General features: G+C 43.1%; 1 protein-coding gene across 1 annotated transcript in view; it reads left to right on the forward strand.

The window, feature by feature from the left end:
- The window catches only part of cckbra (cholecystokinin B receptor a), a 76,782-nt gene that overhangs the window by 12,869 nt on the left and 51,204 nt on the right, over positions 1–12,709 (forward strand). Inside the window, exon 2 of the mRNA XM_084106769.1 lies at positions 4,914–5,162. Within this exon, the coding sequence (XP_083962895.1) occupies positions 4,914–5,162 (249 nt within the window). The remainder of the gene's footprint in view (positions 1–4,913; positions 5,163–12,709) is intronic.

Genomic DNA, 12,709 nt, shown 5'->3' on the forward strand with positions numbered 1-12,709 from the left:
TGAAGCCTCTTGGAGAAAGCCATTTTCCAGTCAGTTTCTACCAATTGTATGGTTGGGTATGGAGTATCAGCATCAAACTGTGAGAAGAAAAGAAAATGTTAAACATCTATCAGTAAAACAATGCAACATCTATCAGAACTGAATAACCGGACCTGTATCAGAGTATTACAAAATGACAGTTTAACAAATAGTTCCATACCTCTCCCAATGTGATGAAGCTCTCAACTTTCTCTTTAAAGATGTGGGGCAGCAGAATCAGTGCTGCACGAAAGTCAGAATCTATTGTAAAAAATGAATAAATGAATAAATAAATAAATGACTCTTCAATAATTTAATATTATAAATTGCCTGTTTTCATATTCATTTATATCCTCCATAAGTAATTTCCTTTACTCATTGTTTGCCATATTTCTGCAATTTGCTAAAAACAAAGCAACTGGAAATATCAACAAATGTTGCATAAATGCATGAAATTGTTTACAAGCTGGTTTCAGGTGAATACATGTTTTACCAATGATTTTGGTCATCGCCCAGTGCTAGATCAGTTTCTCAAGGATATAATGTATGTAAACTAAGCACACATTTTCAACAAATGTATTTGTTGAGCACCTATACTTTTAATTAACAAAACTATCAGTCCTCAAAGTTTGTTTTATGTTTTACCGCTATGTTTTATGTCAATACCTGGTAGATCTTTTGCAAGCATCTCTTCTCTTGCTCCTTTGTAGATTTTGGCTAATGGAGAATTTCTTTGATCAAGCTCAAGCACCTTTGGCATAATACTGGTCAAGCCGTCCTTGAAGCGCTGGCTTAAGCTGACAGTTGATGAATGCATTTGGTCAACTTCATCACACAACTGAAAATAAACAGAAAGAGAAAGTTAATCATTCACATGAACTATTTTTTTTTATATATATATATTTGAATATTCTATGCGGCCTCTTTCATTGCCATTTCCCTTTAGTAATATCATTGTACAAATATTTCTAAGCTTGAATGCACATATATTTGTTCACCTGAGGGTTTAGAAAATTAAATGTTTTTACAAAAGAGTTATAACTGTAAATGATCATTTTAGTATACTTTTAGCTTACATCAACATTCAACATTTATTTTAAGCTGAGAACTGATATAAAATCGGTGATATCACTGACCCCTGAGGGTGTTTTTAAGAAAGGGTATTTCTTAAGGATATCCTCCACAGTCATCCCATCACAGTTATCTCCCTCCTTCGCCATGCAGAAGTTTGCTGCGTTCGGTCTTTGACCACCAAGGTGTCTGGTCGCATCTTGCTGTACTGGATATGCAGGACATTCACATGACCCTCAATAGAGGATGAATTCTCACCAATGACAGCAATCTCCTATTGGATCAAATTTAAAAGTACAGAACAATAATTAAAATAAAAATAATAAAAGTTAAACCTCAAAACCACGTCATTCACTATTTCCTTACCTTACATTTTTATGATCACAAAGAGAGATATTAAATTTAAAACTGCAACATTTTGCACAATGAATTCCTTAAAAAAAGTATTATGCAAATGAGTCAATCCATGTCAAATTGACCAAATTTCAGAAACTTCCCTGGCTCCAATTTGTGATTTTGTTAATATATTATTTTTCTGAAAAAAGACAAACTTAAATATTAATGAAAACCAAAATATTAAATGTAAAGAATATTGACTGAGTAATCCACTATTTTGTAGAGGAGGTCAAAATGACCATTTTCACCTGAGACTACTAAACATAGGACAAATATAATACACAATAATCAATGTTATACTTGCATTTCTGTAGTCGAAGTCTGTTGGTGGGATTCTGCTGGCACTGGCTCCAGTGTTAGTGTTATCACCTCCTTCATCTCATGTGCAAATTGGTTGAACTTGGACTGTTTTTTAAAGAAGCCTTAAAATAAATATTGATAATGTTCTCTGTGAGGCCACAATCTATTGTTTCCCCTCCACCTAATTTTCTGAAAAAAAGAAAAGAAAGTATGATCAATGTGAGCTTGAGGTTTTAACAGCAACAATAAAATCAATGTCTTTTTTAAAATAATTTTTAAACTTTCAATGGAAATTCATCAGTATAAAATATTACTTTAATTTAGAAAAATACACTATAATAACTGTACATATACACTCTCAGAAAAAAGGTACAAAGCTGTCACTGGGGCAGTACCCTAAGGTAACGTTACAAAAGCTAAAAGGTACCAATATGTACACTTGAAGTACTAGGCCATATATGTACAGAGAGTAACGGTTACCTTTTTTCTGAGCATATGATTAGAAGCAAACTTATTTAAATTAGCAGCTCAAAGATTAGAAACGTATTTTACGAGTTTACCAGTTTTGATAAATGGTGAACAAACTTCACTTTCTTTTTTTAGGAGGGGCTCGATGCTGACGGACGCCTCGATCTCGGAGCCCTCGCCTCGCCTCAGTTGACTGCTGCTAACATAGTTCGCTCGTGATGGCTGACAGGACTAAATGATTACTCTCATGGACCAACGTTTACAACGTTATTTAAATATTTAACGTTACCAATTAAAACTGATAACTTATAAAATCAACACACACGGATGATATTCGTAAATTATTTAATTATTTAAACATACCTCTGAATTTCTGTGCTTCGTCTTCAGTGATATTTTTTCCGGCTTCTTTCTGAAGAAGATCCTCCGTCGACAGGGTCAGGAGTGAGACAGACATCATGGAATAACTGTTGTTTCTTGTGCACAGTCCCTCACTTCTTCTCGCGCATAAAGTGCACTGCGCGGGCTACAATCCCATTGGCTGGTCAAATGCGTGTACTTTAACTTTGAGGCAAAGTAAAAGTACCCCATATCATTTTAAATAAACGTTGAATAGTTTTCGTCTACATGCTTTTAAAAATGGCTTTTGCTAAAAAAAGATTAGTACATATGTATTTGTACTAAAAGATTAGTACATATGTAACTCTAAATTAAAATCTAAACAATCTAAATCTAACAGTTTAAAATAAAAAATACAGGCCTACTTTATTACATTTGCTATATGTTTAAAACTTATCATCTTGATGCTCTGCATAATCAATAAAAGGTCATGGACTTGTGTACTGTTCAGAACCTGTGACAGTCAGTAAAGAAATGGGCTATTAAATATATTTGGTTATTTTGTGCATCTCTTCTAAATAACCAACAACTCATGAACATGAATATCTTGCTCTAAGTTTAATCTATGTTGGGTGATTAACAATTATGTGTTCACTGAATTGTTGAGATCACTGTGGATGCAGAGCCTAATAAGCTGTTACCATTTCATACACTTTGGCTTCCTCCTTTTGTCAAAGAGTGTACCTTTGTTTGGGGATTAAATGGTCCAAACATGGACCCTATGACAGTTGGAAACATATTTGTACCTTTTTTACAACTAAATGATACATATTAGTACCCTAAGGTATAACTATGACCCATTGAGGGTACAACTTCACCATTTGTACCCTAAGTGTTCACAAATGTACCCCAACCGTACCCTTTATTCTGACAGTGTGAGGGAACAAACACCTAGTAGAACATGACAAGAGCACATGGCTAAATAAGATCAAAAGCCCAACCTCAGACAAAAACACACCACATGAACACATGAACTAGGGAACAAAAGACAAAACACGGATCATGAGCATCTGGATGCCAACGAGACAATACATCACATGAGTGTCAAGATTTCTCCTGTAATTTATTAGTAATTTAAGGAGCAGAGGAACCGTCAGGTTAGGTCAGGGGAACATGAAAAGCGAGGAGCTGTCACAACAGTAAAAGTTATGACACTATACTCAGGCTGACACTGAACACTAATGAGCAATACACTGTGCCATTGGGATGACACTGTATTAATTGTTGTGGCGCCAACACCATTGACTGTGACTGACAGCACTGAGGTGGCCACAACTTCACAAACGTCAATTTTATGCTTTCCAAAATTTTCCATTTTACTCCAGATTCCATCTGTTTATGCCCAGGGACAAAGAGCAATGTTTATGAATTCTGTTAGCAAACAGCCGAATGAAACAATATTGTATACAATGTTGTAAATCAGTCCCTGCCAAAATGTTATTGTTTCTATGTAACAATGTATTTTATTCAATGTATTTAACTGCCGTTAAATGAGATAAATAATTTAGTTGTATATTGATCTGAAAGGTAAGTTCACCCAAAAATGAAATTTCTGTCATTAATTACTCACCCTCATGTCGTTCTAAACCCGCAACATCTTCGTTCATCTTTGGAACACAAATGAAGATCTTTTTGGATAAATCCGAGAGCTTTCTCTAAAATAAAACAGGCGCGTAACATAATCAGTAACCAAGAAAATTAACAAGGGAAACAGGCGGGCAGGCAGACATGGAAAACCAGAACTAAAACAAAAACAAACTGAACATACATCTGAGACAGTCACATTGTATGATAAGTTATTTTGGTAACACTTTATAATAAAGGTCCATCATTAATAAGTAACTATGCAGGAAGTAATGCAGAACTAATGATAAGTACTACATTAACACTTCAGCTATACTACTATTAACTAATATGGAAACAACCTTAACTAATTAGTAAGTAATATAGAATTTATTACTTATAGTAGTAGCTGAAGTGTTAATGTAGTACTACTCATTTGTCCTGCATTACTTACTGCATAGTTACTTAATAATGACGGACCATTATTATAAAGTGTTACCGTTATTTTGATTAAAGAGGGAACATGAATAATAAAAATATATATTTATGTTCACGGATAAATCATTTATACTAGATACTGCAATATTCCATAAAAAAAGAAAAAGAAAGAATTTTGATTTCATGGTGACATTAAAGTTGTCATGAGATAATATATTTGTTGTTTCTTTTAACCAATATGATTTTTCCTCTCTCCTTAGAAATGGACTCGGTGAGGATTATTCTTTACTCACTTGTCTTTCTCCTGAGTGTTCTTGGGAATTTGCTGATCATTGTGGTCCTGATAGTAAACAAGAGAATGCGGACTGTCACCAACTCCTTCCTGCTCTCACTGGCCATTAGTGATCTCATGATGGCCATCTTCTGCATGCCCTTTAGTCTAATCCCCAGCCTGCTGGAGGACTTCATCTTTGGAGCCACGATGTGCAAGACAGTCGCCTATTTCATGGGTGAGGAGCGTTCAATAAAGCTTTCTCAAGTGGAAGATTCATGTTCGATTCTTCTTTGTCATTGATCATTGTTCAATAATGTATTAAACACTAAAGTAAACTTTCATTAAAGAGCCAAACCTAATAATCTAAAAAGCCTAATGATAACATTTTTAGATTATTAGGGTTGGAACTAAACTCTGCAGAACAGTGGCACTTGGGCCAAAGTTGCTTCCTCCTGCTCTGTTTTTAGGGTGAACATTGATTATAGTATTTTTGTTATAATTTGTAACATAATTTGGTGTGCATTTGCCAAGCATGCATTTGAATTACTTTTGGCAGTTCATATTTTTTTCCATTCATAATTAGGCATAATTACATATTTCTGAAATAAATCTCTATTGTGTTTTGTCTATATATATATATATATATATATATATATATATATATATACACTGCCACTTTGCATAGCACTGTAAAACAAATACATTTTTCATCACTTATGCAAAAGTTTTTTAATTTTTTATAAGGACTGTGTTTATGAAATTGTTGTAGTGTTTTGTCGCCATGTAATGCTTTTGAAGAAAATAACAATCAAGGGCTCTTATTTAGGTTTGTGAATGGACTAAACGATTGAACACAGTAGTTTAGGATGTCATCATCTATTGTGACAGCAATCACATATTAATTTTACAAGCAGACAGCTGTTTTATACACTGTAAAAACTAAAGGAGCCTCAAATATCCTGTTGGATACTCAAGGAACTTCAAAATGTAATTTAGGTGCCTCTAAGATCTTTCTCCTATAGTAGGGTTACTGGAGGAGCACTGACAATCTTTGAGGTTCTTGCTGGAACTTATGGGATCCTTTAAGCACTTTGTATTTAGTTCAGAGGTTCTGGAGTCACCTTTTCATTACCATGAGACCTCAAAGTGCTTTGGGGGAAAATAGAGGAACCTGAATGCGATAAAAGGGTTATTGGAAGATCTTTTAACATTTAAGTGGTTCCTGGAAGATCTCTTATGTTAAAGCCAGCATCTGGAGGAACCCAATGGTTCAGTGAGGCCAGAATAAGATTATTATTATCCTATTATTATTATTATTATTATTATTATAGGCTACTTAAGTTTGATTCAGTATACATACCCAGGTGAAAAAGACGTACTATTAAATGTATTAAAAATGTACTTGAGTGTGTTTTTAGTAGACCTACTACAATACAAATATATTTTAATGCATTTTAATACATTTAACAGTAGCCTACGTCTTTTTCACTTGGGTTACATATATTTAGTATAGGCCTAGGCTATTTTATTAAGTAATTTAAACCTTAAACAACAACACTAAATAATAATAATATTAATAATATGAAGAAGAAGAACCAGGAGGAGAAAAGTTGTATTCTGTCACGAAACTGCTGCTATTCCTCTGCTGTCGTCGCTTCAGTGATGCTCGCGCTGCTCGCGCGTATCCACTGACGTCATCGGGTTTGAAAGTAACGGCTCCAGTCCTCTCATCATGCTTCCGCCGTTTGTTCGGCTCTCCGTTACAAGGTTTGTAAACTCGCAAATAAATATAAATAGAGTCTACTCACTATATATTCAAACACACACATATATAAATAAAATTTATTATACATTATTACGTTTTTACAGTGTTTACCACTTGCACAGTATCTGGTATGAAGGTTCTCTTACGAGAGTTCTCTCGTACTGCGTTTTAACCAAAACGCTACGGGAAAAGTCTCTTTTTCACGAAACACTGAAGCAAAAAATTATCCTTTAATTTTCATATATGTAAAACGCGTTGCGGCAGCAGTCAGCTATGGCGAGACGGCTTGCTCGCTCATTGGCTGCTCTGCGGCAACTGCATAAGCCTATCGAGCGAGGCCTGAGGTGACGTCAGGCCAATGAGGGCGCTTTGCGCCCTCCTCGCCACTTCCCGCCGAGACGGGCGTGGCTTACCTCTATAAAAGGAGCTCGAGAAGGCTGATTCACTTGATTTTAATCTCTTCAGCGAAGCGCACGCATCGCTGGATCACGAGGAAGCACGCGTCGTCTGATGCAAGCACTTCAGCGGGACGAGCCCTTGAAGCCGCTGGCCAACGCCACCTTCTACTGCCGTACCTGCTGCGCTTTCCGACGCCATATCCTTTACATTCTTTGTTTTTGTGTATGTGTGTGTGTGTGTTCGCTTTGCAACACGCACCCCTAAAAGAGCTGCGTCTTTTTCAAGATGCCTTCTCATGCAGCGCTCGCTGACGGCGAATCGTCTTCACTCCGAGCCAATTGCCTACGGTGACTCTGAGGACTCGCCGGGCATCCTTTCCGAGGCTGCCCTTCCTGGAAGCGGATGGCGGGATTAGTTTTTCTTTACGTTACAAGAAAAGCTACCCTGCCTCTGCACGCGTCATTCACCGGCGAAGGAGAAAAGAGTGTTCTTAGTCCCACCGTTGGTCGGTCTGACCTCTTTTCTCTCACATTTCTCAGTTCCCTGTTCGGCGACTGGAAATATTATTGCAGCAAGTGAGTCTTGTTACACGCTTGCCTGCCAGCAAACGCCGAAGAATACATGTTGACGCCGCTTTGAAAAGCCTGTATCCCCCTGTGGCTCAGTGGTGGAATTATAGGTTTTCCACACGGGAGACCGGGGTTTCGAATCCCGGTCTAGCGGCATATATATTTATGCCGCCAATGCTTTGCTCTGTCAGTCCCCTGAAGGCGACTGCAGAGATGCATTTTGCAGCCAGCGAGCGCGTAGTACCCGCTTGCCTGCAACCGAACACCGTTTCTACGGTTCCCGTGCGTCACTGGCGAAAGGAGAATGGAGTGTTTTCAGCCCCGCTGAAACTGGGCGATATCCACTCTTCTCACATTCTGGCATTTTGCAGGCGTCTGAAAATGCAAATCACTCTGTCTGTTCCCCGAGAGGCAACTGTAGATGTGTTTTTTGCTGCCCACGAGCACGTGGTACATGCCTGCAAGCAAACGCCAGTGTGGATAATACTCGCGCTGACTTTGTCTATGTATCTTCACTGTGGTCCAGTGGTAGATTCTTAGACTTTCGCGCGGGGGATCCGAGTTTCGAATCCCAGGCCTGCCGGCAGAAAATATTTATGCCGCCGAATGCAAATCACTCTGTTTGTTCCCCGAGAGGCAACTGCAGACGTGTTTTTTGCAGCCCACGAGCACGTGGTACATGGCCGGACTTCTACCGAAGTCCCGGCCACGGCCGATGATGCTATATGTGTAGAGAAGATGCCCACTGCTAGTGCCCATCCCTACACACTAGCACAGCCCTTCACACAGGGCCCGCGCTCATATATTCGACTCGGGTCGATCACGCACGCAACATAGTGAACGTGCCCACTGCCTAGTGCCCACAAACACTATGTTCTGCATGCCTTGTGGTTTCTGTAAAGACGAAACCTGTGTGCATTCACTCTGCTCAGGCAGACAGTGCACTCATTGCAGTAACTGTGCCCGCTCTCCCGCGCCCACACTTACTTACGGTATTTTCTGGTGTCCCGGCCACGGCCGATGGTGCTATAAGTGTAGTGTCGATGCCCACTCCTCAGTGCCCATCTCTACACACAAGCACAGCCCTACACTTAGGGCTCGCGCACATAAAATCGACTCAGGTCGATTGCGCTTCCAACATAGTGAAAGTGCCCGCACAAACACTATGTCTCACAGACCACAGGCTCTCTGTAAAAACGAGACCTGTGCGCGCTCGCTCTGCTCAGTCAGACAGCGCGCCCAAAGCAGTGAATGTGCCCGCTTCCCGCCCACATTTACTCGCAGACATGAGTCCCGCGGGACCCGCTCAGCCCTCCCTCACTCAGTCAAGCACTGTAGTAAGGTCGAGGACGAGCGCTCTGCCCGCTGTAATAAGCGCGCCCCCCGCCTCGAATGCCACAGGCATAACGCCTACGTTATTGCGCCCCGAAGCGCCTCTGTCGCACGGCGAACAGAGCGCGCTTCGCATCCAGCCCTTAGCCAACCATGCAGAAGCATGGGCAGCGCTTCCAGGGGTTTCGGACTGGGTGCTAGGCATTATAAAGAGAGGCTTCTCGCTACAGTTTTGTCGACGCCCTCCCCGCTTCACAGCGCGCGTCCAAACTACGGTGGTTTCAGAAGTAGCACAGCTACTTCGCGCCGAAATATCAAAACTGATAAACAAAGGGGCGATAGAGCGTGTGCCCCAAGCTCAAAGCGAAGGGGGGGCTATACAGCAGATACTTTCTAGTCCCCAAAAAGGACGGTGGTATCAGACCCATACTGGATCTAAGACGGCTGAACAAAGCATTAGTGAAACGCAGTTTCAAAATGCTCACGACCAGGAAAATCCTCGCGCATGTTCGCCGAGGAGACTGGTTTATGTCAATAGATCTGAAGGACGCGTATTTTCAAATACAGATAGCGTCACATCACAGGCGATACTTGAGATTCGCCTTTGAGGGTCAGACATACCAGTATACAGTCCTGCCGTTCGGTTTGTCCCTGGCACCTCGTACATTTACGAAGTGCATGGACGCAGCGCTCGCTCCTCTCAGACTCAGAGGCATGCGAGTGCTGAACTATTTGGACGACTGGTTGATCCTAGCCCAATCACGATCTCAGCTCGTGGAGCACAGAACCATTTTACTCGATCAACTCGAGAATCTTGGTATCACGGTCAATTGGGCGAAGAGTTCACTGAACCCCAGTCAAACGATTTCGTTTCTGGGTATCGTTATGGACTCGCAGTCTATGACAGCGCGGCTGTTGCCACAGCGCGTGCTGCACATTCAGCGCGCGGCGAAGTCTTTCCGCCGCGGCGCTTTCACCCCGCTCAGGAAGTTTCAAAGGATGCTGGGTCTCATGGCCTCAGCATCGTCAGTTCTCCGGCTGGGCTTGCTCCGCATGCGCCCGCTGCAGTTCTGGTTGAAAGCGCGGGTACCGCGCGGAGCGTGGGTGTCCGGACGATTACGCCTCAAGGTCGATCAGAACTGTGTTACAGCCCTGGTGCCTTGGATGGCGGACGACTGGTACCGATCAGGTGTAAGCCTGGGGACTTCCTCGGGAGTGAGGATGGTGTCGACGGACGCATCCACCTCGGGATGGGGAGCGCTGCTCGAGGGCAGACCGTTCTTCGGCCTGTGGTCGGAACGAGAAAAGCTCCAACACATAAACTGCCTAGAAATGCTGGCAGTGCACAACGTCCCACGAAAACGCTCACTGCCCCGCGTTCTTTTCAAAGAGCGACAGCGCGCTGTCCCGAAGGTGGCCGCGCTGCCCGCTATACGTTTTTCCCCCCGTCTCCCTCCTGCCACAGGTGTTGGAACGGGTCAGGGAAACAAAATGCCCAGTGCTGCTTGTAGCACCGTTCTGGAAGAACCAAGCATGGTTCCCAGTCCTGATGCAGTTAGCAGACATCGCTCCATGGCCAGTGCCGTTGAGGAGAGATCTCCTCTCGCAGGCCGGGGGCTCAATTTGGCACCCACACCCGGAGCTGTGGTCCCTTCATGTGTGGGCGCTCAACGGATATCCGTTGGTCTCGCAGAGGGAGTCATGAATACCATCACTCAGGCTAGAGCACCGTCGACTCGGCGGCTTTATGCTTCGAAGTGGTCGGTTTTCTCCGGCTGGTGTACAGCTCGGAGCCTATCACCCCTCGAATGTGAGGTAACGGAGGTTCTCTCCTTCCTACAAGAGCTGTTGGATAAGGGCAGATCCCCTTCCACGCTCAAAGTGTATGTGGCGGCTATTTCAGCGTTCTCCGGTTCAACGCTGGGTCAGTCACTGGGAAGGAACGATTTAGTCATCCGCTTCCTCAGGGGAGCTAGGAGACTGAATCCACCCAGACCTCCTTCAGTCCCTATGTGGGACCTTTCTACGGTCTTGGCGGCCATGAAAGGTGCCCCTTTCGAGCCTATCCAGTCTATTAGCCTCAAACATTTGTCTCTCAAAACAGTGTTTTTGATGGCTCTCGCTTCAGTGAAGCGCATAGGCGATCTGCACGCGCTCTCCGTGAGCCCGGCATGCTTGGAGTTTGGTCCTAATGACTCTAAAGTCATACTCAAACCTAAGCACGGCTATGTGCCGAAATCCCTCAACACGCCTTTTCGGGCTCAGGTTATTTCCCTGTCTGCCCTGCCGGCATCGAGTGAGGAGGGGGACTCGAGTTTTCTTTGCCCTGTTAGGGCTTTAAGAGCTTATATGTCCCGCTCTGCTGTCTTCAGACAGACAGAGCAGCTCTTTGTCTCGTTCAGCGGACGTTCCAAAGGAATGGCTGTTTCGAAACAAAGTCTATCCAGATGGATAGTTGACGCCATAGCGCTGGCTTATACTGTCAAGGGCATTCAATGCCCGTTGGGAGTTAGAGCGCACTCTACGAGAGGCGTTGCCTCCTCGTGGGCTTGGTCTAGCGGGATTTCCCTACAGGATATATGTACGGCGGCAGGCTGGGCCTCTCCGTCTACATTTATCAGGTTTTATAACCTAGAGGTTCCCGCCTTACAGGCTAAGCTTTTGTCGGTGTAGTCGATTCAGCTGTCTAGCTAGACCTCTGAAATCGCAGGCGCAATGCGCTACCGACTATCTTGGGCAGAACTGTGTAAGACCCACATTTCCCACATTAGTTCAGGCTCCCTACCCTGTCTATGTGATGTCATATTCGCGTCTGTGGACATGTCTATATAAGGACGGAGGGAATCCCCTCTTGTCTTTAGACTCTCCCTGTGAGGTCGCGTTAAGCCTGCGGACACTACAGTATAGGGAATTACCCCCAATTTCCACCGGCTGCGTTACGGCTGCGTTACGGCTCCGGCACGGCGGCGGAGTCAATAGGTTTCCATTAAAGTCAATGAGTGTATTTCCACTGAATGCGGTACAGCTGCGTTCCGACTCCGGCGATCCGCAGCCCTCCGGAGCAGATACGCAGAGCTTCTATTTTTGCCGGATGCCGGAGAGCTCCGCAGCACTACAGGGCAGAGTGCGCAGGACAGGAAGTCGATCAAAAAAACAGAACAAACCAAAACAAAATAAAAGATCCGGTTAATTTTCTAAATAAAATACACCGTGATCATGGCGGATCATATTTCCCTACACTACACCTTGAAAACGTCATAATATACCATTCCTCATAACGTTCTGTTTATAGAAACTATATATCGCGCGATCATACGTGAATTAGCGAGATCTCGTGGGTCCTCGTGACGTCAGCTGTCAGTCATGACCGCAGCCGTTCCGCAACAAATCCGGACCTGGTGGGTATTGACGGACGACGGAACACGGAGCTGTCACGCAGCGGAGCCGTTCCGCAGCCGTTACGCATCTGGTGGAAATTGGGGGTTAAGGCTCCCCTCCCTTATTCCCTGACTCTGTGTGAGTCTATCTGGTGATTATGCACTGTATGCCTGAAATAGCTTCCGGTGATCAGTGTTTTTATCCCAGCACGCACGGCGTTTTACAAGGGGTTCCCGTAGCGTTTTGGTTAAAACGCAGTACGAGAGAACTCTCGTAAGAGAACGTACTCGGTTACTAACGTAACCTCGGTTCTCTCTAGAAGAGGGAACGAGTACTGCG

Source organism: Abramis brama (assembly GCF_963993115.1).
Source record: "Abramis brama genome assembly, chromosome: 2".
NCBI classification, from domain to species: domain Eukaryota; kingdom Metazoa; phylum Chordata; class Actinopteri; order Cypriniformes; family Leuciscidae; genus Abramis; species Abramis brama.